This window comes from Plasmodium malariae (assembly GCF_900090045.1).
Source record: "Plasmodium malariae genome assembly, chromosome: 3".
Taxonomy (NCBI): Eukaryota; Apicomplexa; class Aconoidasida; order Haemosporida; family Plasmodiidae; genus Plasmodium; species Plasmodium malariae.
In genome coordinates this window covers 461,079-487,292 of record NC_041777.1, presented here as the reverse complement: position 1 = coordinate 487,292, position 26,214 = coordinate 461,079, and the positions used below count along the sequence as shown (strand labels likewise).

General features: G+C 27.3%; 5 protein-coding genes across 5 annotated transcripts; 3 read left to right on the top strand and 2 right to left on the bottom strand.

Moving 5' to 3' along the window:
• Positions 1-870: 870 nt before the first annotated feature.
• PmUG01_03019000 (conserved Plasmodium protein, unknown function) lies at positions 871-7,203 on the top strand (the record flags this gene model as incomplete). Its single annotated transcript, XM_029008821.1, has 1 exon — positions 871-7,203. The coding sequence occupies one exon, from the start codon at positions 871-873 to the stop codon at positions 7,201-7,203; it is 6,333 nt and encodes a 2,110-aa protein (XP_028859409.1).
• An 879-nt stretch (positions 7,204-8,082) lies between these two features.
• PmUG01_03018900 (tRNA N6-adenosine threonylcarbamoyltransferase, putative) lies at positions 8,083-10,952 on the bottom strand (the record flags this gene model as incomplete). Its single annotated transcript, XM_029008820.1, has 5 exons — positions 8,083-8,218; positions 8,414-8,507; positions 8,715-9,265; positions 9,467-10,310; positions 10,502-10,952. 5 exons carry the CDS (start codon positions 10,950-10,952, stop codon positions 8,083-8,085), a joined length of 2,076 nt encoding a protein of 691 aa, XP_028859408.1.
• Positions 10,953-13,120: 2,168 nt separating this feature from the next.
• On the top strand, positions 13,121-14,110 carry PmUG01_03018800 (conserved Plasmodium protein, unknown function; the record flags this gene model as incomplete). Its single annotated transcript, XM_029008818.1, has 1 exon — positions 13,121-14,110. The coding sequence occupies one exon, from the start codon at positions 13,121-13,123 to the stop codon at positions 14,108-14,110; it is 990 nt and encodes a 329-aa protein (XP_028859407.1).
• A 2,320-nt stretch (positions 14,111-16,430) lies between these two features.
• On the top strand, positions 16,431-20,719 carry PLP1 (perforin-like protein 1; the record flags this gene model as incomplete). Its single annotated transcript, XM_029008817.1, has 8 exons — positions 16,431-16,725; positions 17,081-17,200; positions 17,353-17,840; positions 18,008-18,216; positions 18,472-18,662; positions 18,972-19,399; positions 19,609-20,005; positions 20,325-20,719. 8 exons carry the CDS (start codon positions 16,431-16,433, stop codon positions 20,717-20,719), a joined length of 2,523 nt encoding a protein of 840 aa, XP_028859406.1.
• A 2,494-nt stretch (positions 20,720-23,213) lies between these two features.
• Positions 23,214-26,180, bottom strand: SIAP1 (sporozoite invasion-associated protein 1, putative; the record flags this gene model as incomplete). The annotated part of the gene is made up of 1 exon (XM_029008816.1): positions 23,214-26,180. The coding sequence occupies one exon, from the start codon at positions 26,178-26,180 to the stop codon at positions 23,214-23,216; it is 2,967 nt and encodes a 988-aa protein (XP_028859405.1).
• Positions 26,181-26,214: the final 34 nt, after the last annotated feature.

The window sequence follows — 26,214 nt, the reverse complement described above, 5'->3', positions numbered from 1 at the left end:
TAAAATTACCAAGCATATCCTAAGGTACTTGACGAACGAAAGAATTGTTACTGATTTGTTGAAGCAGGGTGCACAGCTATCTTTTGCCTACCTTTCACTTTTCTCTCCTTTTTTTTTTTTTTTTTTTTTTTTTTAATTATCTCCTTGAAATTATTGCCTACTTTGAATAGCCCCAAAGATGCCTTTTTTAGCATTAAAAAGGTCTGTGTAAAAGGTGAAAAAAAAAAAAAGTCAAAAACTGGATGATCCAGTTTAAGGTAATATATATATATGTATGCATACATAGGTGTATGCCGGAATAAATAGAATAATTTCACTCCTGAAGGAGAAGATCGAATATTTTGTTTCTTTTTAAACATGAAATGTTTTTTCGTACAAGGGATAAATAGGTGTATTTCATTTGAAGCATTATGTTTTTATTTTTTTTCTGCACCTTTACGGTTTTGCCTTTTGTTGAGCATATGTATGGGTACATGTGAGTTCACATATATGATGCTTACACACATACATACATACATACATACATACACACATGCATACATACCCACATGCATACATACATACATACATACACACATGCATACATACCCACATGCATACATACCCACATACATACATACCCACATGCATACATACCCACCCTCAAACTTACACATAATGTGTATAAATATATATACATTCGTATGTTTAAGTCGCGTGGTAGTTTGAGTAAATATGCAAGAGTCACTCCCCTATTGATGTTTCTTCTGGTCTTTTTTTTTTTTTTTCTTACTCCATATAATGGTTCCTTTCCTAATTTTCACAAATGCAGAATAAGGCAAAAAAAAAAAAAAAAATGTGAAAAAATGAAATAGCGAAAAAAAGGATAAAATGATAAGGTCCTTTTTAGTCTATTTATTTGCATGTTTCATAGCGGCAACAAGAAAAAAAAGTGCTCCAAAAAATGACATTATATCGTTCAATAATCTGAATGAAGAGAAAAATTTAAGGTACTACAGTTCAGGAGGTTTAAGCGAATGCTACATGTGGTACTATTTGAAAGAAGACTTTTTTGAAATATTTTATTTAGGAAATGATGACATAATTAGGAAAAGAAAAGAATCCAAGAAAAATAAAATTGTAAAGAAGGACATTGTTAACACGAGGGGCAGTAGCACGTATAGTATTGGGAATAATTGTATATTAAGTGATAATGTGTGCACAAGGGAAATACTAATATTGCTAAATACAAAAAAAGCTACTTGCAAATTCTTGTCATCTTTTATTGTTCAAGGAAATGAAAATGGAGAAGGAGAAAAAAAATACATCACTGTAGAGTATGATGTGAGCAATCATATATTTATGATAAATGATTATATTACTATGTATATTGAAAAAAATGAGAAAAGAAATGTATATATAATATCGAAAAATAAAAAGAAAATGGTGCTATCAAAAAGTAATCTATTTAAAGTTTACTTTGATGAAAAATATATACAACATGCTTCCATCACATATGGTAATGGCGAATATGAACTGTCTATAAGAACAAAAGAAAAAGCAGGTATCACAAAGATCCTTATACAACTATATAATAAATGTAAACCTATCTTTTATTATATCATTGTGTTTATTTATGAATTATTGTCGTTATTTCCGAATAGACTGGACATTGCAGAGGAATCTCATGTTAAATTAATTTTGAAAAGAGAAAAAGGCACTCATCTGTACAATGAAAGGAGTGGTAATAACTCTGTATGTTTTATTGGTAAGAAGAGACATATTTTTAAACGATTTGTTGATGACAAAAAAATAGAACAGCAATATTTAGTGTCGTACAGTCTAAATAATGTAATAAAACGAAATATGAATCACTTAAAAACTATGAACTGTTTAAAGGATATGTATATTACGAGTTTTCAAAATAAGTATCAAATACAACCAAGTAAAAACTATGATATTATATCGGACGAGATTATAAAAGTTAGGAAAAATATAGAAGAGGTAAATGTACATATTGTTGTAATAAATAGGGAAAGTCATCAAAAATTTACGTCAATTATATTCGTACATAAAATAAGGAACACAGATGTGACTTGTTTTTATCCTGTGTACACGGATATAGTAGAGAGGGGCACTAATACGACAACTGATAGAACTGCTGCTTCTTGTAACTCGACCATTTCTTCCTGCACTTCATCTATCCCCTTCTCGAAAAAACGCAAACGAAGCGGCATTCAAGGGAGCAGTAAACTAATTGAAAGAGAAATAGATCAATTGAGAAACCACTTTTACTACAAAAGTAATTATTATTTTGATGATTTTTACCTTCATAATTATTATAAAATAAATAAGAAGATAAACAAAGGGGAGCATTTTATTCTGGGAAAAAGGTACCTTTGTATTGTGCATTTTTATGATGAAAGCGGAAGAAAATTATTGAATAGAAATACCAGTGATCAAGTTAAGTGGACTCTCTTTTCAAAAAAGTATAATTTAATTATACATTCATTATATAATTTTGAGGAATATTTCGCTAATTACTTTGTTCCTATAGAAAAGGGAATTCATTCTTTTCAAATATCTTACAAAAATTATCCTAAATTTTACTATAGTGTGGCTGTATCATCTCCCATAGAATGTTACATTAAAGAGATTTTCATAATGTCTACTCTTTTTATTTTACCCCATGAAAAAATCTATTACAAGTGTTACGGGGGAAGTGCAGGGAAATACACTGTACAAATATTTAAGAAGCATAAGTTTTTAAGTGTCATTGTGGATAACAGAACTGTAGTTGTAACAAGAGAAAGAAATGAATATGTTGAGCGTACTCAAAGAAGTAGTTGTGGCATAAATGATAAGGAAAATCATTGGGTAGAAGAATACAACTCAGACAGAAAGAATAACCTTCATTTGATTACCTTACTATTTTGTGATGAGAAAAATTCAAATAACTGTTTTATATCTAGACTATATATTGTAGAGAAAATTAATGATTATTCAGTCATTTTAGAAAAGGATACAATTGAAATTAATGAAGTTACGAACATATATTTTTTTATGCATGTGTATAGTTACACGAGCAATTCGTGTCATAGATACGATGATCTAGCTTGCTTGAAAGGGAAAAATAGGGAAAGTATAAGAAGTAGTAAAAAAAGGATAAATGGACAAATAAAGTTTTACTCGAATGGGGTACATAATACTAAGATTGGAAAAGAGGAAGGGATCAATTATGGTCACTCTGTTAGATATACTCATTTCTCTGATAAGAGTAGTATACTCTTGAGTAGTTGCTTTAATAACGTACATAATGATATTAAACTTAAGTATGATAAGACAAATATAGAGGTAATAAATAAATATTCCAAGTTTTTGAAAATGCCAGAAAAATTTAAAAATGCATGTGGATTTATTCAAATCAAAGGAAAAAGAGAGAAAAATGCAAATTTGATGGAAATGATTTATTACAAAGGAGAAAAAATAATAAGAAAGAATGTTTTTGTGAATGTATATAATAAAATAGGAGCTCTCTTATGTCAAGATTTTGTGTGTAGTAAATATATAAAATTTAACCAAATGATTAATTTGATATTATTCAATGGTTTTGATAATTTACCATATAGAATAAACATCTCTTCCGAGTCGAATATAGACGAAATCGTTATAAAAGAAAATACATATTTGAATGAACATAATAGAAATATCTGTCCTTTGTTATTTAAAAAATTATTTATTGAAAGAAAGTTTACAAATTGGTATTATGTGAACGAACAAAAGAAGGGTATGTACAAAAACATATATAGTAGTAATAATGGTACCATCTTTTTTGCAAATTCTGCTTCTCATTACTATTTTAAGAAATTATATAATAGGAAATTATTTGAATATGATTTTGTGTATAATTATTTCTTACTAGGTAAAAAAGAGACAACTACAAAAGTAAAACGTAAAGGCAGCAAAGTAATAAATTATCATCATACACCTTTACATAAACTTATGCGCGCGAACGATAAGAAATATAATATATCTGCAAGTTCTTATGAGCCTTTTTTTCCCATCAAAAAATATTATATCATTTATTGTGCTGATGGGAAAAAGAACCATATAACATCAAATATAATAATAGAAATGATATACAATCAAACGAAACCAGAAATTGGAACAAAGAATTATTGTCCTGTTCATATTAAGTATCCCTCTTCTATTCAAATAACAATGTTTGATAAAGAAGTAAATAAATTGCATCTTATAAATGATACAAAAATATTATTATATAAGAATACTGATTATTATGTGAAAACCTTTTTAATTGATGAACACGATAATGTTATATTAACGAATGAACATTTTGAATACACAATAGAATCATATATAAAAAATTTTCAACTACAAGTATGTCTAAAGGACAAATCATACTATTTAGAAATGGAAGAAAAGAAACGTAAAAACGTTATAAAAACAAATAATAAAATATTGATAAATTGTAAGGACGACACGTTGAATACAACTCTAAAGAGTAAGAACAGTACAAATAGTGTAAGTGCCTTACCAAATTGTACATCGAATGTGTTATTACTAACTGTTACATATTCGTACAAAAGCGATAATTTTTCTACACATTTTGAGAAATATATTTCTTTGCACTTTTTTGATAAATTGTACACAAATTACGGAAATTTAGTTTTGTTTCATTCTCCTTTTATTTACTATAAGCTTCTTCTTATATGTAGACCAAGCTCTACACCATCATACCCCCAAAGTTTGATATATTCCTTTGAAGGGAACAAACAAATTACTATCCTGACCTCACTTGAGGGAAGAAGCTTACACGTTAATAAAAGGAAGAAGTATACCATAGTGGATGTGGACATAAGAAGTCGAAGCGGTGAGTGTAGTACTGATAGGATCACCCCACAGGTGTGCTTCCCATTGTACATTAATGCACAGCACGAAGCGGAGGGCGTCCTCACAGTAAGAAACAAATTGATATACGAAACAGAACATATATATATTGGTTTGTTGGTCGGAAAAATGACGAAAGTAAGAATATCCTTATTATCTACCCGTTCAGAAAAAAATAAGCCAATACCTTTAAGGATCGAATGTTTTAGTAAAGACAATAAAAAATTTGACTATATTCCAGTACAATTTTTAAAAATAAGATTAGTTTATGATTACAACAAGAAGATAAGAATGAATCGTATAGATTTAAATGTAAAGGAAAATAATACCATAATTAAGGATATAAGAGAAAATTTTCAATTAAATGATGAGCCAATTTTAGATTTATTTTATTACATTAATTGCCTGTTCACAGGTAAGTACTATATACAGGTGGAAGTAGTATATAAACTAAATAATAAATATATTTCTATTTTATCCAATATGGTCGAATTAATTATTTACTCAAAGGGGGTATTATATAGCGAAAGAAAAATAGTCCTTCATCCTTTTAACCAAACAGTTGAAGTATTATTTCAATATGATCATCCATATATATCCAAAGTTTTATGTATATCCAAAAATAGCTCAATAGTACAAGTACAAAATGTAATAAAAACAGATTATCAGCAAAATATGTACGTTTGTTCTATAAAGACTAATAGAAATATAGGCAAAACAGAAGTACATATATACCCTATATTTAAAAGTTATTATGATATGTTTCCTATATCCATTGGGGGAAAAACATTTACTCTTGAAAAATATGATCTAGATTTTTACGAAATAGAAAAATATTACGAAAATTATCGTAAGCATAAAAAATGTAGTAACAATATTTGTGTAAAATTGGAAAAAGAAAGAGACATACGAAAACTTTATTTTTTTCAAGTCGATATAATTGTTGATTATATACATTCTATGAAACTTTTTAACAGTGGCATTATTTATCTTATCATTAACAAGGAGTTAAATATGTTTGTTACCTTTTATAGCAAAATAGAGAAACGTCCTTACGAGTTCATAAATTTTAATGATGTTTATAAATACTCATGCATTTCGTATAAACTAGATTATTTTGTTAACAGCAAAAATGTAATCTTAAATGATAGGGTCGAACACAGCTCCTTGTCTTGGGGACGAAGTGAACGAACGCTTCACAGGCTTAATAGGGGGAGAAAACAAAATAATAAAATAATATATAATATAAATGATATTAGTAATCATAACAGTAACAGTAATAGTAATGGTAATGCTTACAGCAACAGTGATGGTGAGAAGAGAATAACCACAGACTTGGTATTCGCCTCAGATTCCTTCCTGTCAATTAAAGCACACAAGGAAGGGAGCTATTTCCTGTATGCAAACCTAACGAATGATAATAACAACATGATATTATCTGAAATTTACAATATCGTTGTTGTTAAGAACAATTTAAAGAGTAAAAATAATGGTCATATTGTGTACTTAAGCACAAAAGGTTTTTATAAATTTCATTATGATTTTCATTTTTTGAAATTATTTAACAAATATTACTATTATCCTGTATTATCATCAGTAAAAAATATACACACAGAGCATAACTCGAATTCATACTATATATATTACATAGATAAAAAAAAAAAAAATTTTAAAAAAATATTAATTAATGTATCAGATATTATTGGGGCAAAAATAAATAATTATTATTCCAAATATATTCCGTTGAATGTTATTCAATATTTTTACATTGATTTATATAATAAGTACGTTGAAAGCGTTTTGTTTCCTTTAAATGCAAAGTTGTACCTCATTACTTCGCATTATACTATTTTGTCAGCTAAAATTGTTAATAATAATCATATTTTTATCATACCACATAAAATAGGTTGTTCATTTGTTCACATATATTTAAAATTGTACAAAAATTACAAGGAACATAATTATTTATTTGATCAAAATTATGAATATATTGAAATAGGGAAAATTCATTTATGTGTTGTAAAGCGTGTGAAGAGAAAATATTTTGATAAAAAAAATATGTTTTATTATGTTAACAGGTTGAATAATCTATTTAATGAATATAATGAAGAATTCTGTTTACAGCCCTATGTATGTGTAAACTCTGTCCTTAAGTCAAACGCTAATTTTGGTACATTATTAAATAATTCAAATTTTCATTACACTTATAAATATTTGGAAGAACAAAATTATATCAGAAATGTCGATGATCTTTTCGTATCACGGACGAAGCACTTTTCAATTATTAATGATTATTGCACACGGTTGAAGTTGTGAAGCTGTCTGACAAATGGAGACATTCTTTTTATCAAAATTGTGCTTCATTTAGCCTAGCTTAGCTTCATTTTCTTAGGATTAATATGTTTTAATTTTTTTTTTTTTTTTTTTTTTTTTTTTTGTTAATTTAATTTTTAATATTTTTTTTGTCCAACTTTTCTGCCCTTTTTTTTTTTTTTGCGTATTCAAGAAAATTATATAATATATATATGTGTTAAAAATAAGTAACTATTAAACTATCTTTTTTGTGACAATTTTTAACTCCCACCTTTGGAAAATGAAATATATATTAATGTCGTTGTTTTGTCAAAATTAAATTTTCCTTCATCCCCTTCCGCGCATGTTCCCTCTTTTATTTCTTTTAAAATACCTTTTTAACATCTAAAAAAGTAAGATTTATTTGGCACTGCCCACTATTTTTTGCATACACACACATTACACATGCATACATATAGGGGTATACATAATGTATAAATTATAGTTCTAAACCTTTTAGCACGTAGTAGGTGATGTTAAGGTCTTCTCCTCTGCTTATTTTTGCAGATATACATAAATATAAATGTTGAATCGTTTAATGAGCCATTATACTGTTAACCTATTAATGTATTAATCGCTCAAGCGGAATAAGCAAAGGTACCCTTTCCAAATGATCTTCATTCACGCACTTTTAATAATTGCATTTTTACATAATTAATATGTTAAATTTTTTGTACTGTTCTTTTACTATTTAAAAATACCAAAAAAAGGACAAAAAAAGAAAATAGACATACAAATGCAAAAGGATTCGGATCCATAAATGTTCATTTACATTTCACTAAAAAATATGTATTCCGAAAATTAATATAATAAACGTACCCCAAGCTGCAATAGAATAATGAGTTAATTTTTTTTATTATTAAGATACTCCAAAAATACATCAAAAACAATGATATCCGAAAAGAGAAGGAAATTATTTTCCAGCTTTGTTTTCACTGTTGACTTAATTTTAATTTCAGATGGGTCTTCATGAATATTGCTATAAAAAAAAAGAAAGTCATTGCTCATTATGTGTAGTTGTGGTTGATTATTCCTTACATATGCACAGGTACTTACGCACGCACATATCTATATATGTATGTATATATATATATATACACAAACATATTAACTCATACACATCAATACATACAGATCATTCTTCACTCAAGTACACGTGCATATATGTAGTTACACGTTATTATGCAGATTCAGAAAGGTGCTAAAACAAATCATAGCTGCATTGTCTCTGCTAAGATTTGTGGGGGTCTTGTACACACTCCACGAGGCTGCAAAGTATAACGAAGAAATTGATTAAGTAAAAATAAAAATTAAAAAAAAAAAAAAATTAGAAAAATAGAGAAGAGAAAAAAAAAAAAAAGGCGAAATAAGGTAAAAAAATAAAAAAAGTAAAAAATAAAAAATCGCTTAAACATTTTAAAAACTTTAGAGTAAAGAACATCAAAAATATATATCAAATGGAAAAAGAATATTACATGAATTTGGAGTTATGAAAATATCCCTTTCAAAAAGAAAATACCCTTTTTCCTTTAGCTCCGAAAATTCTTCAAAATTTAATAATTTTAAGGATGATAAAATACTGTCCTTTGTTTTTTTTTTTAAGAGATATTTTAAATAAATATCCCAAGCTTCAGATGAGCTTATCGCATTTTCATTACGTATTATATTTTTTGACATTTTTGAATTCAAATAATTTATGTCTTCAATTTTGTTTACCTTTTTTTTTAATCTTTTTTTCAATTTTCTATATTCTTTTATCTGATTTTCGGTTTTACTTCTACTTAAAGCCATATTTTTTAAACTTTCAAACAAAAAATTGTTACATCCTACCCCACCTACTATGCATAAGTTTTTTATATTAAAATGAAGCTCACAAAAATACATTATTTTATTAATCTGTTTCAATAAATGCTTAAATATGTTTTTCTGGCAGAAATATGCATATCTGTCTTTTTCTTTTTCAAATGATTCTTCTTTTTTTAGCTCGATTATAATTTTTTTCATGTGGTTAAAAATGCCTGAAAAGCTGGATATCAAAATAGAATGGAAAAACATTTCCTGTCTTGAATCTGGTTACACATAGTATGAGTATATCATTGTAAAGAAAAGAAGGAGGGAAATAAGGAAGCACTCATAAACGGACACAAAAAAAAAAAAAAAAGAAAAAAAAAAAAAGACGCATGTAAAAACAGAAAGGATAGGGATCGAAACATACAGATGGTCTTACGAAAAATCAACTATGTTGTTAGAAGAGAACGGTAAAGGAAAAGGCTGAAAAGGATCTTTACAAGCTTCTTCATTAATTTTTTGTTTTTTTAATTCTGAAATAAATTCTTCTGATTTCTTTTCAAGAAAGGGACCTCCCCCTAAACCCACAGGTAGTTGAAGATATCTTGCAATTTTATCAATTATATCTCCTATAGATATATCAACTGTTTGTGATATTTTGCTGACGTTAATATCATTTTTTTTATTTTTTCGAATCATGTACACTTGCGTGCTACCCCCTGAAACTAAAATACAAACATATCCATCTGTTAAGTACCCCCCTCTTTGCACGTTCTTTAAATTGTCATTTGTCTTTATTTCGCTTATGTTCTTCCTGTCTTCTCCTATGTCTACTCGTGCATCCTCATCTTCAACTTCTTCCTTTTCGTCCTCCTTTTTTATAACATAAGATCCATAATTCAAAAATTCTTCCGCGCTCAAAACTTTCAACTTCTGTCTAGTTACATTATTACTGTTTAAAACTTGTAGAATACCTTTTACTTTGTCCATTTGCTCCTTATCCTTTTTTATAGTATCTTGGACATTCCAATTAATAAGGCTTTGATTTATGCAACTATTTATATATTCCTTTCTGTACTCGCTATTATTTGTGAACGTTTTTTTATCGTCATAAAAATTTAGAAATAATGGTGAAAGGATGTGTGCAAATATATGATTTACGGAGCTTATTTTTATATTATCCATTTTATTTTGTATCTCCCCTATATAATTTTTTGCTACGTCCATATTTTTTGCTATACCTGGACACACGCTCAAACCAAAGCAGTGAATTTTCTTCGTATCTGTAGGAAGAAAAATGGGAAAACTTATTGCACATGCGTGTTGGTACATATATATACATATATACACACATGCAGATATATATTCATTTATGAACACTACAACTGAGCTATATAACTTCGTTTAATTTTATATTTCCAGTGGTCGTTAAAAAAGTGTTCGCGCTTATTTCATTTTTTAGTCAAATTTTTACCAATTCCCTCCAAAGCCTTCTGCACATAGGGCTTTAAGAACAGGTTATTAATTGAGCTAATGAAAAATGGATACACACCTTCGTACTTATGAACAACTTTGAAATGGGAAATGATAATATTTTTAATTATGTTAAGGTTAGAATCAATTATACAAATACAAGTATCATCACAAGTGTTTTCTATACCAACTATATATTTTGTTTTTTTATTATCTTTCAGTTTATTCCTTTCTATTAAAATCCTCGGAATTTTTTTGTATTTACATATATCATAATTATCATTGTTATCTTCAATGTATTTATTAATTTTTTTCACTGTCCTTTCCAAAACATCGCTGAATTGTGGGTTTTTAATTCTTATATTATCAATCTTGTACGAATTGTATGAACACGGGAAAAGATTCAAAAAGATGAATAAACACAAAGCAATGTTTTTGACAGCATTTTTCATTATAGTTATTTCGAGTTACATTTTCCTAAATTTGCGCTTACAGGGGCTTCTAAATATATACATACTTGCACATTTATATGTGTACATATATATATATGTGTGTATTCTCTTATTTTTTGGTCTTTTCTTTTTATTACTTCTTGGCGTTTCTATATGATAATTATATTTCACACCATTTTTTTTCACAACGGTTTTCATTTATCCTTTGCTAACATCAAAAAAAAAAAAAAAAAAAATTCCTTTTTGCATTTGTTTCATTAGGTAGGCTTCAAAGGGATAATTTTATTACATTTTTGAAATAGCTGAAGTATTAGTGAATTTTTTTTTTATCTTTTTTACCTTTTTCTACTTAAATTCATATTTTATTGGCTTAATAAAACTAGCAAAACTTTGATATATTTTTTTATTCCAATTTGATTGGGATTGATTGTTATACTTTAGCTGTTTTACTATTTCTCTATACATATATTTTTTCATTACTGATTTGAATGGAACTAATTGTTTTGCTTCATAGTTACTGTTTCATTTTCTCATTACTTTAAAATAGTATGTAATTATTTATTTGTAATGTACGAACTCTATATTTTTTTTTTCTTTGAACATCTGGAAGAAAATTTATTTTAAGCGCATACACAAAGATATTTTTTAAATTCCTTTCTTTTGTTTGTTTTTTTTTTTTTTTTTATTAAACATATAACATATAACATAAAATATTTTATTCTTACATATTTAGAATATTTTTTTTTTTTTTTTTTTGCATGAGGCCAGATTGTATAATTATGTGAACATTTAATTATACACACATCATATATAAGTACAAGTATTTAAATGTATAAATATTTAAGTATTCTCATGCATAGTTACTTATTATTTATTGTCCATATGTAGGTTACAATCGAAATTTGTGAACTATTAATGAAGCAGTTTGAAAATTATAACGTTATATACTCAAGTTTAACATGAACATATGGAGAAATTGTATTTGGTTACACATTGGTATATATATATACCATATTTTTCTTTCATTCCTGCTTTTTTTTTTTTTTTTTTTTTTTTATTTCTCCTGAATAACAGTTATTTTTCTTTTTTTATAGCATTTTAAAGGAAATCGATATAAGCTTATTAATTGTTAATTTTTTACCATCATAAATTTAATTAGAGGAATATGAGTACATTCATATGCCTATGAATTATAGTAAATGCTTAATTCGAGGCTTAATTTAACATGTAATTTTTTATTCAAAAAAAGAGGTTACTACCAAAGTATATTATTCTTATTTTTATATTTTTTTATGAAGATAAAAAAAGGAAATATATTTTAGTACCTTCTCATTTTGCATTGTTATTGCTAAAACTTCAACAGTTGTGTTGTACTATGTACTTCTACAACATTTCGTATCGTTCTTGAATATTCCCTTATAGTTGTTATTTTTTATGAATATATAATGTAGGTATATAAATGGCAATGTTTTATTTCATCAAAATTTACAAATTAAACACATAAAAATGTATGTACATGTATATGTATATATACATATGTATAGATATATTTTTTTTATATCTAGCCAAGTGAAAATTAAAGTAGTACAACTGTTGTTGCCTACTTTTGTCCAGCTAAAATCTGTAGTTCTTTTTTTACATTTAACTAATATTTATAAAATAATAAAACTTTATTGCTTGTACATACGAATGTGTTTAATTTGTAAAATATTTGTCAAAAAAAAAAAAAAATAAATAAATAATTTGGCTAGCTACTTTTTACTTTTACGTGGAGAATAAAATTTTTTTTTAAAAATTACTTGATTGTCAAATTTTTAAATATTTTTCCTTAATTTACGTTTCTACTGAATTCGTAACCTTTTAAAACATTAACTTTTTAAAAATTGCTTTTAAATTTATTTTGAGAATTATTCAATAAAAACTAAATAAAATAAAACTAAAACAAAATAAAATTAATCAAAATAAAAATTAAACAAAATAAAATTTATCAAAATAAAATTAATCGAAATAAAATTAATCGAAATAAAATTAATCGAAATAAAATTAATCGAAATAAAATTAAACAAAATAAAATTGAATCAAATTAAACCAAAGCACATACATAGTTAAGTTCGTCTATACAGTATGCATATATGTGTGTGGCTACAGTGTAAAAATATTTTTAAAAAATGAACATATTCAGCCTTTTATTTTTGTCTATTTTATTTATTAAAGTAGCGCATGTATGCGGCATTTCGACAAATGAGGTACTAAGAGACAAAAGAATTGAATTCAGAAATAGTGCTAAATTTGTTATTAATGAATCAAACTTAGTCGATAAAAATGAAAAGTTAGTGGGTACTTCACTGAGAACATACAAATATTATTTGGTAAAAGGAACAACTGAGATTAGAGCTATTTTTATTTTTGATGATTTAAATATGAACAAAGCTAAAGTATTAGGAATACATAATGAACAACATGAAATAGATATATTAAATGTACAAAATAATATGAACAAGTTGTACCCATTGGACGAAATTAGTACATTTAGTGATGTTATATATAAAGAGAGAAAAACATTTTCATTAGAAACTAGTTATTCAACTACAAGTTATGTGTTAACGAAATTTGTGTTTAATATAAATATTGAGGAAGAAAATGATGAGAATGTCATGTCTCTCTTAGTAGACAATGAACTAAATATGAAAAAAAAAAATTTGCAAATAAAGATAAAAAATGATAAACAAGAAGGGAATAATAATAGTAATAATAATAATAACAATAGTAGTAACGGTATATACAGAGATTCGAACTCGATAAATTTATACCAAAAAAGACATCCACAAGTTTTTACACAATTTATTGGAATAATTGGAAGTATAATAAGTTTGGCTACCTCTATTCCAGGTGCTATATCAGCTATTTCTTCTTTGTTTAAGGGATCTCCAAGTCCTTCTCCCCCCCAATTTTTAGGTGATGAAAATTCTAAACTGCCTACTTACGAAGAAAGAAAAAGTGCATATATATCATCTGCTCAGGTTAAGAAAGGTGGACCATATAAAAATGAAAACAGATACATGTATGACGATAACTATGACGAGGATAATGATGAGTACGACGATGACTATAACGACGAATATGAAGACGAATATGAGGATGAATATGGATATTATTAATATCAAAATGATGAATAAAATGTTACACTGATAATTAAAAAAAAGAAAAACTATACACATGGATTCCTTAAACGGTATAATGATATAACACTTAATTAGGAATAATGCTTTTGATCGTATTGAAAAGTTACACACATGAGAAAATGAATATGCATGAAAAATGCTCTTACGAAGGATGATATATACATCTGTTACATACCGAACAAGCTTTCAAAACCACGCTACGTTAAAAAGGAGAAAAAATCATACGAAACACATTAATATTACGTAAATGCCTCTAATAATTAATGTGCTAATTGCATGCATTTTTGTAGAACAAAATAAATTTTTTTTTTTCTATTTTCTTCTTTATGTAATTATTAAATTATGCAAAGGTTACTAGTTATGTTTTAAAATTGTGCAAATATTCCTGTAGGTAAAAGTTTAACTGTTTCATTATTTATTATTTTGTATATAGAATCAAAATCTGAAAGGCTTTAAAGTAGAAACTTAATTTTTTAAAATAATTAAAAAAAAAACTATCTCAATTTTTTAAACGGTACTAATAAAACTGCTGGATTTGAGCGCTTGTGAAAAGTTTAAAATGTAACACATGCGTATACTTGCAGGTATTCATGGGTGTAGGTATGCATGCGCGTAATTATTCAGGTGTATGTGCATACATACATGCGTATATGGGAACATGGAAACTCTAAATGATCATATACCATATTTTATTTTATTAAAATATTTAAGAATGTAATATTTTTTAATTTTTTTTATAAATAAAAAGACAAGTGGATTTCACCGCTTTTTTTTTTTTTTATAAAAAAATCGTTGCTTCCTAAAAAACCAAAAATTTTCTTGAAAATCCCCAAAAAATGGAGGAAGGGGAAATATGAACATATACTTTTCCTTTATTTTGTCTTTTTCCTTATCTATAAGATATATTAAAATAAAAAAAAATTGTCTCAAAAATGTTACTCATATAAACATACAAAGTAAAAAAGGAAAGTATAAAATATAAGGAGATTTAGAAAATATTACTAACATGAGCACATTCACAAACTTGTATATTTGCATGTATAAATTTTTACATATTTACATATATAAATTTATATATATATATATATATTCTTTCATATTTATTTATTTGCATGGTTTAAATATTTATAAGGCAGAAATGCTTTACAACTTTAATAGAGTGACGAGTGTTTTACTGCTCCCCATATGTTTGGAGGAAAAACTTTAAGAATTCATTAATATACAAAACTCTTATATGTGTATATTGTTAATGAGAAAAAAAAAAAAGTGAAATTCATGTTTGATACATCTCAAAGTTTTGATGTATTTTATACAACACATATCAGAAACTGATCAGTCAAAGCTCTCAAAAAACAATGTCATAACTTATTTTCTTTAAAAATGTCACATGCATGCAATTTTTTTTTTTTTTTTTTGGGTTCTTGATTTACATTAATTTGATTTGATGAGAGTATTAATTTGTTTTCTTGTGTTTGTTTCATGTTTTCGCAGATTTGTTATTTTTTCAAGCTATACTGTGTTGTTAAAAAAATGTTTTTAAAATATTAAAATGTATATGTTTTAATTGTGTTAATGTTGTGTGCTTTGTTAACTTTATTTTATCTGCTTTGTTTATTTTACTTATTTTGTCTTTTTTTGATGTTTTTACGTTAATGTTACTTTATAGAGAATATAACGAAAAAAGGAAGTTTGGAATTTCTCTAATTTTTTACATCTTTTCAATTTCGACATGTATTTTATTAAAATGTGTTAATTATTAAAAGGAAAAAAAAAAAAAATAATATAAAATAAAAAAGACAGATTCATATATTTTTACACTATTTATTTTTCATTAAAATGAGTAGAAGATTATCCATTAATAACTGTCAAAAAAGAAAATAGATTTAATCTGTTATTCAAGCGTGCTCTAATTACTTATATTGATATATAATTTGCTGTAGTTTAAAAAAAAGTAAAAAAATATTTTTAGCATGCTTAATATTTAAAATATGTTCTTACCAATATTATGAACAATTTTTATTTTTAAGCTTCTCAGTTAGTATATCTTTTTTTTTTCTTTTTTTTTTTCCCCCCTCTCTTCAGCTCTTAATATTTGGCAGCTTATTTATATATAATTTAAATTTTATATTAGAGCTGTACTTAATTTGTTGCACCTTAGTATATACTATATTGTACAAGATATATTTTGATTTTTTTAAAACAAGATTGAATAAAAGACAGGAAAAAAAAAAAAAAAAAGAAGATAAAATGTATATATTTTCATACATATGTGTTTAAACAAATAAAGCTGAGAAATATGAAAAAACACGTCTCATTGTTGTTTATTATATTATACATATGTCACCGAGGTTACGTTAAAAGTACTCGCATTACAAGGAGTAAATATCACAATTATAAGGGGAATGAAAAAATTGCATTTAATGAAAATGGGAAATTAAGGAATATAGAAAAACATGCAAGTATTTTATGTAATGCAGTATCATGTAATAATACAAATGATATTTCATTTGTTAATCAAAAAAAAAATATGGGAAAAGAAGATGAAGATTTAGTTGACTTATATGAAGATGATGAAGTGTCTACGTCTGCAGGTAATGTTATGCACTGGTCATAATTTTTTTTTTTTTTTTTTTTTTTTTAGCTTTAAAATGTGAATATATATAAAATGGAATGGGCTACATTAGCCCTTGTGGTTTTTTATTTTGCTTTCATTATATATACGGATAATTCCACATGGGAATATATATATGTACAGGGTTGTATATGTGCACATAAATGTGTTTACATGTGTACACTGGCATATATTCGTGTGCCCGTGAGAGAAACTGACTATATATGTAATATAAACATATGCTATCTACTGTGTGTAAAGTTTTCCACATAAAATTTTTTTTTTTTTTTTTTGTTGATATATATTTATATGAATGTTTTTAAATCCTATTATAGGGGATTCCTCATCGGATGAAGCATATTTAAGTGATAGTGAAGAGGAAGAGAATGATGATAACCAAGATGAAAATGAAAATGGCTATTTAAGTAACATGAATAATCAGGATTTAAATAATGGTAAAAATGAAAAATAAGAAAAATACTTAATTATTCGTAATTGTTCATAATTGTTCGTAATTATTTAAAAAAAAAAAAAAAAAAAAAAGACATACGTGTCATGTATACAATAGAAAGTGTTTAATTTTCCTTTTTAACATTTTTTCTTGCAGAGGATAAAGGAATAAAAAAACATTTTAAAATTGAAAAAAATGAAGAACATATAAATGAAAATAAAAAAAAAGCTGAGGAAAATTTTAAAAGATATAAATTTAATGATGAAAACAAAAGTGAAACTGAAAGAAAATTAAAAAGAAAAGATAATATATTCCACAAGTATACAGATAATGACAACAATAACGATGATGAAGATGATAATAAAGAAGATAATAAAAATGAAGGTAATATATTAAACAATAAAGGTATAGTGAAAGATAAGATGAATGTGTTTCCAGGACTATATTTTGTAGGTATAGGTTATGATTTGCTTTTTGGAAATCCATTAGGTGAGCCAGACTCCTTAACGGACCCTGGGTATAGGGCGCAAATATATTTATTAAACTGGGAACTGAGTAATAGAGGAGTAGCAAATGATTTAAACACCCTACAGCCATTAAATGGATGGATAAGAAAAGAAAATGCATGCAGTAGAGCGGAAATGGTATGTCCTCGAACATAATATCATGTGGTTTTAAAAAATGAGTAATACATGTATATATACATACATATTGTATACATGCTGTACAATTGCTATATATATGCATACATATGGATTTGTATTCAGACGAGTACCATATTTACTTCTAAACATTTATGCACATTTCATAGATTAAGGAATGCTCCAGTATTTCAGACTACACCAGTAATTTATCATCAGAAGCAAGTGCATCCGGGGGATATATGACTTTTGCGTCTTTTTCAGCATCAGTTGGTTATAAGAAGTTTCTTAGCGAAGTTTCAAAGAGAACAAGTAAAACCTATTACGTAAAATCAAATTGTATCAAGTATACCATTGGGCTACCCCCTTATGTTCCTTGGTAATATAGGCAAGCGTACATGTGTGTTGTATGTAAGTACATACACACATACGTTTACATATATATGCACGTGTGTATGAACTGATTTCTATTTTCAAAAAAGGGCCAGATTTAGCTTAAAGTTTTGCTAAACGTTCTTGAGAAAGCTATTTAAGTAGCAGAAAAAAAAAAAAAAAAATAAATAAGACAGCATATAACATGACACAACTAGATAAGAGTAATAAAAGATAAAAACTTTTCTTTAATCCTTTTTAGGGAGAAAACTGAAGCATATATCAATGCAGTGGAAGGTCTTCCACTGGATTTCAATGGACTAGAAAAAGACACTGAATGCGGATCGGATGTATACGAACAAAACAAAACATTAGATGTGTGTAAAAATATATTTCCATGGATACAATTCTTTAAAACATATGGCACACACCTAATTTATGAAGCTCAATTAGGTAGCTAAAGGAAAAAAAAAAAAGAGAGAAGAAAAGGAAAGAGAAATTATTTTTGTCGTTTTAAAAGGCCCGCCAAAAGAGGCTAAATTTCCTGAGTCTTTTCTTCCTTTATGTGTATGCGAATACCCACACATGTGTACGCATATATACATAGATGCACGCATGTACATACTTATATATGTATGTACACATGTACGCATGTATATATATATATATATATATATATGTTTATATGTGCACCCATCTAACCATGCGAACACAACGCGGGACGCCCAATTTATGTAATTCTTACCTTTTTTAAAAATATAGGGGGTAAGATAACAAAAATAATAAACGTATCCAATTCATCTGTGAAGAAAATGAAAAAAGACGGAGTAAGCGTAAAAGCTGAAATTCAAGCTCAGTTTGGATTTGGAAGCGCAGGGGGTTCAACAAATGTTAGTTCTGACAGCTCTTCAAGTAATAATGATGAATCTTATGAAATGAGTGAACAAATGGTTGTTATAGGAGGAAATCCAATTAAAGATGTAACGAAAGAAGAAAATTTATTTGAGTGGTCAAAAACTGTTTCTGAAAATCCTATGCCTATAAGTATAAAACTTTTTCCATTATCCTTTACATTTGATTCGGATGAGTTGAAAAGGGACTACGAAAAAGCGTTACTATACTATTCAAGGTTGTATGGATTCTCGCCACATGATACAATGCAAAAGGATGAAAAAGACATAACAAAAATAGTAATGAACAAATTAACACATGCATGAGTACCCTTTCGTATATACACACATGCATGCGCATTGTTTTACGTACACATATATATACATACATACATACATAACAACATGCACACCAATGCTTACCCATTTACCGGGAAGACAAATGCTACGACCCTTCTTAACTGTCAATATCACTTTAATATTACCTATTTTTTTTTCCATGTTTATAGTTAATAACTTCCTCAACAGTTACGAAGAGTGGTCCACCCCCTATCAGTGCAGAATGCCCACATGATATGATTGTTTTATTTGGGTATATTTTAAAACAGAATTTCTGGAATAATACTGGAAAGCTGAGAGGGTATGATATTGAATTATGTGAATCCGGTTTAAGTAGTTGTACATCAAAACAAGGGAACTCAAACAAATATGATATATCTTATTTATATATGGAATGTGGCTCTCAAGTTTTACCCTTTTCTGATCAAGTAGTGAGTGTAAGTGATTCAACTTTTAATACTGTAAAATGCCCTAATGACTACACGATCATATTTGGATTTGGATTTGCTGCTTCTTCGGGCAGAAATGATTCCGCTCAGAAGACTTACGTTACTCCATGTAGACCAGGTTTGTATTGCCCTTATATGGGCATATACGTACATGCATATATTTATGTACATGCATATGTATACGTGCATGTATATATATATATATATATATATATATATATATATATATATGAGTATTCATTTTGCATATTTGAATGTATAATCGCATGAACTTCCTTACGCAGGCGTGTTTTGTTTTTCATTTGCTTTTCCTCACATCAATATGCATGTATTATTTATTTATATACCTATATTTTTACCCTTCTATCTATTAATCTACTCATCTGTATATATTTCTTCTCATCCATCCACTTTCACACTTAATATTCCCTTTTTAGGAATGAAGAGCTGCTCTCTAAATATGAGCAAGGAAAATGATAAGAGCTACATGTACCTAGTTTGCTTAGATGGGACAATATGGTCTGGCATAAATACATTAACCCTTGTTGCAAAGGACGATTTTCATAGTGCAGTAAACAAATCAAAGAAATTTAATGATGGACATTTAGACCTCGAATGCCCTTCAGAAGGTAAAATATTAACTGGCTTTTATGGTGAAAGTCATACATCTAGTCCTTATGTATCAGCACCCTTTGGAAAATGCTCTAAGAGCTTGAAATCCTGTTCTGTGCATGGGTCTGGTCAAGGCATAGGATTTCAGAACTATAGAACGTTGTTTGTTATATTGCTCTGTATGGATAACGAACAATTAATAACGAATAATGAGCAATGAACAATAAACAATAAACAATAAACAATAAACAATGAACAAAAAACAATAAACAAAAAACAATAAACAAAAAACAATAAACAAAAAACAATAAACAGTGGACAACGCATAATTAGTAATAGATAATGAATAATTAATAAATGCATTTTTTTTTTTTTTTTTTTATATTTCTTTGTTAATATAGAAGAGAAATCTCCTTAAGAAATGGGGATTTCCACTTCTCAGTGTTTAGCAGCAACTATAGTAGAAAAAAAGATAAAAAAAAAAAAAAAAGACTAATGAACGAATAGGTGAATATATACTGATCAGCAAAAATTTCCAAGTGTACATATCAGTTAAGCTCAAATGCTGCAATTTAATTAAATACAAAACGTGCACTTCATTACTGAGATGTTAAGGAAAATGCATTCATATATATATGTTATTGTTATTAATTTTTTTTTTTTTTTTGTCACTTTTTTTTAAACTTATTCCATTAACATGAACCCTTTAACCTTAATACTCATTTACACATTAGTATATATGTGCAAACATATGCGGTATATGCGCATAAATCTATTATTTCATCTTCCTGTTTTTTACACGTTTCACTTTTTTTCTCTATTTTTTCTCTATTTTTTCTCTATGTTGTCCCTATTTTTTTATGTTATCTTTTACCTTTATTTTTATTTTTTTCATTTTTTTTAATGTTCGAGATTTGGTCGATGTCTTTTTATAATAATTTTTTATTATAATTGTAATTTTTTTTTTAAAAAACATTCATTGGGATAAAACATAACAAGTTCATTATTTTTTTTCTACATATTTGTTTTGTTTGCCTCTTTCTCTCCATTTTTCATACTTTTTAACATATATATATATACATATATACATATATATGTGTGTCATTCTAACCCTCGTTACAGATATGTGCAGACACAATGTAAAAATTGAAACTAATATGCATAAAATTTATTAAAATGCAAACCTTTTGAAGTAAAAAAAAAAATTATTTCTTTTCTTCATCTTTTTAATTATAATTCCAATTATTTAATCTGAAATATTAGTTATAATTTTTTATTTTTTTTGTGGCAATTGCTTTTATATGAAAATCATAAAAAGTTTGAAAAGTTTCTTTGAGTTGCAATTTTTAAATAAGTTATCAAGAATGTTCAAAAAACAGTGATTGAAGCATTTTATGCAACTTTTTAAAAATTCCCATTAAAGCGCAATATTTATGGGATAAAATGTATTACTACTTATTAGTGCAGTTTTTTATTGAAGTTAATTTCGAAGGGAAATTAGAGGAAAAGCCAAGTACATGTTATAGGAAAGTTCTTTGTACTAATGAACAACAATATACAGAACAAATGTAGAAAATTAAAAGAAAGAAAAAATCAAAAAAACAAGAAAAAAGAAAAAAAAAATTAATAAGTAATAAGTAATAAGTAAGAAGCAAAAAATAAAAATCAATAAGCAATGAGCAGAAATGTGTTTGCAAACAAGAAAAAAAAATTTGTTAAACCCAACTTTTCCCCCCCTTCCCTATTGACCTATTTTACGCTTTGTTCACTTGGTTAAATAGCAGATGAAACAAAAAAAAAATAATTAACGGGTTAGTCAGAAATTTTCCTTTTTCCTGAAGAATTGTAGCTTGCTTATTGTTGTACTTAATTTAAACAGTTAGACGAAATACAAAAATATTCAATTAGTTAATGAGTGTTGTAAAACTATTCTTATTTATTATATAGCAAAAATATATTTATATAAAAATTTATAGTAAAAGAAATTATACTTAAATGTAAAATTTTTTTTTTTATTTTTTATTTCTATTTATTTAAAAAAAAAAGAATTATGTATAAAAAAAATATTTTAAAGCGAAGGTGTATATATTATTTGGATGGATATATAAGACCTCTGAGAGGTGTGTGTGTGTGTGTGGGGGGGGGAGGCGTTAACAAGTACACATACATATAATGCAAATTTATGTTTGCTTTTGTGCATGCATAAGGCGAGAAAAAGAGTAAAAAAAAAAAAAAAAAAAAAAAAAAAAAGATATTGTACGTATTAAAGCGTTTTTTACATGCTCACTGAATGAGATGACAATAAACGTTAATATATTTCGTACGAAAAAAAGAATAGAAAAAAAAGAAGAAAAAACAAAAAAGATATCAAAAAAGATATCAAAAAAGATATCAAAAAAGATACCAAAAAAGATAACAAAATAAAACAAAAGAAACAAAATGGGATTACAAAACTGTTGATTTATTCCTACTTCAGAACAATTTTGAATTGAAGCAGGAGCAAAACGCTTAAAAACACGCACGGTGTTATTATTTAAAAGAAGAAATTAAGTTACAAAGAATTATATACTGCTTGCAGTGACGTATGAGATGCAGGTGAATAAGTGGCATATTATTTATTTTATATTTTTTTTTTTTTAATTTATATATTTTTTTCTTTTTTGCGCTGTTTGCACTCCTGACCCTTTTCTCTTAGCCCACAGAGGCTCAAGCAACTAATTATTTTCGACAAAGACGCTGTAGGTGTACACATTCCTGGACTCGTTCTTGCACATATCAATGGCCTTAATTTCTTCTAACAGCCATGTTCCTGGCATTGATCCCTTTGGTAACAATATCTGATGCTTAATGGATTTATATTCCTTACCTTTTGGTAATATCGTCCTGTCTATGTGGCTTGCATGCCTACCACCATGAGGATCTCTTAGATATATATAAATATAATATACTCCAGATAAGTCATCATATACAGAAAAATCTACATTAACAATTGTTTCTCCATCATGTTGATTATTAGCTGGTTTACTTGACACTTGGACATTACGTACAACTGGTTCTTGTCTATCTCTCTCAGATGAAGGTACTAAATCAGCATAATACTTGTTAGATGAAACGTTAAGGATATTTTGATTACCTGCGTCATCTTCTACAGCAAATTGTCTGAAGTAATATCTTCCCCCTACACAATATTTTGGAATATGTACAGGATTCATTACTTGAAAACATTTCAAATTAGGTACATTCATATCTGTATATGCACTACATGAATCCATGCTAACTTGTCTAAAACCGCTAGTAGAGATATCATTTACAAAATAATCTCTATTTAATTTTGATACATCTAATTCTTGATCATAAGATTGGTAAGTATGGTTACTATACGAGTAGCTAGAATTTTCTCTAGAGGCAAAACTTGCATAAGTACCACCAAATATTTTTAAATTTTTATCCTCTAGTACTAGAATTTGTAATCTTAATAATGAATCTTCTGTACCTACTCCATTATATGGATATATAGAAACTGACTCAAGTAATGGTATTGGTTTTTCAATATCCTCATCTTGATTATTGATATACAAATATAACATAAAAGATCCTAGCCCTGTGTAACGATCTATATTATTCTCCCCTTTAAAGGTTAATGATTCAACTACCCATTTACCTCTACTCTCACTTGGATTCATAGTAAACTCAGTATATAAGTTATGACTACATTCCGAATGATCTTCTGTATAAAAATATACATCTTTAAAAGTTTGTTGTTCAGAAAAAAATCTTGCATATGCATTCTTAGCACATCCTTTTTTTCCCTTAGAGGATAATAAAGTAATATTTATCTTAACTTTCTTATCTTCACTTGGACTACCCAACACTTCTGCATGTATTTTTTTTACTCTCCCAGGAAAATAAAATATTTCATTTCCTAGGTTTAGAACTTCAAATTTATGTTTACCATTAGTAACATAAAAACTACCACTAAATACATTTGATTTTATCCAATTATATTTAATACTACTTCTAGAATTTAACAATCTAGGGTTCAACACAAAGGCAGCAATTGATTCTGCGAAATCTTCGCCTGGTGTTTTATCATGTGCATATGCAGAAACGAAGCCTAGCTCATTTTTAGTAGCCCATTTACTAGGGGATAAAGGTTCTTCATACCATTGACCCGTTGATATCCAAATATTTTTTAATTCGCTAGATAAAAGATTTACATATATAAAATGCCCAATTTCGTGAAGCACTAAATGAGATATATCTCTATAATTTACAAATGCAGATTCCATAAATTCAAGAAGGGAATCTCTTTGAGCACCAGCAGGAAAAGCCACAGCTGGAGCAGTTGGATAAACAGGGTGTTTCAACCCATTCTTTCTCCTTCCTAAATATTTTAATCCAGACACTTTTTGAAATCCTTGTGGATATTCATCCCATGATGTAGCTAATTCAACAAGCTCTTCAATATTTTGACGCCAAGGTTGATAATCATTATATGAATATCCTGTTACACGTTCTACTAAGGAATAATTTCTCTCTGGGTCTAATAAAGTAACCCCATGTTTCTGTTCAAAATAAGTTGAAAATAATTCATAATCAGATGATAAAAGAGCACGAATTAACACCTTTTCTAATCTTCTTGAATAATATTTCCCATTACTACCTGGATTTTTTACTATTTTTTTCGAATATTCAAATGCTTCCTTAGAAACACGTACTATTTTAGAGTAATTTTCATTATCCCCTTCACCAAATATTTCGACATCCATATCAAATGCTCCTAAATCCTCTTGAACTAATATCCATTTTTGATGTTTTCTTTGTCGAGATCTTTCTTCCTTATCATAAGTAACTAATTGTATACACTTTGGAAATTTAGCAATTACATTTAGTAACCTATCTGCATATTCAGATCCCCATAAACCCATTAATTCAATTCCATAAAATTCTTTTAAAGTTGCTGCAGCACCTGATCCGTCTAATTTTAACTCATTTGATAAATCATGTTCATGTGTCCATTCAGCATCATCATTATGTATCGTATTTATATGTTCTAACGCAATAGGAGCTGATGATTGTAATTCCCATTCATATATAAACAAATTAGGGTCATTTTCATAAGGACTCATATCGATAGAATCAGTATATAGAGTATTTACAAATTTACATTTTTCACAAGGCACATTTACTTTTATAGCACTAGGCGTCATATATGCAGCTCCAAAAGTACGTAAATAATATTTACCTGCAGGTACTTTAAATCTGAAAGTAGGACTAGAAGCAGTTAATGTTAATACTTCTAAAGATTCAAAATTATTCGAGTACTGTGCTCCTAAAGCTATTGATATGGGTTGTCCTTCTATTATTCCTTTAACAACTCCTGTGATTTCATGTGATACAAGATTCTTAGACGCATGTCTTTCTTTATCATGTAACATATTTCTTGAGGAAGCAGATGCTTGAATGAAGTTGGCATGTCTATGAATAACATTTTTACCTAGCTGATCTTCTTCATTGGGGGTTAGAGAATCTGGATGTGCTATAGTTATATCCCCTGCATTATCTGGATATCTTAAATTTTTGAGATTATTACCTCCAATATTCCTTATATTATATTCTTTCGAAACGTTTAGAAGAACGAGCGAAAGGAGGAAGAACATCACCCTGGGAAATTCTATCATTATTATTTACTGTTATTTTATTAATTTTTTTTTA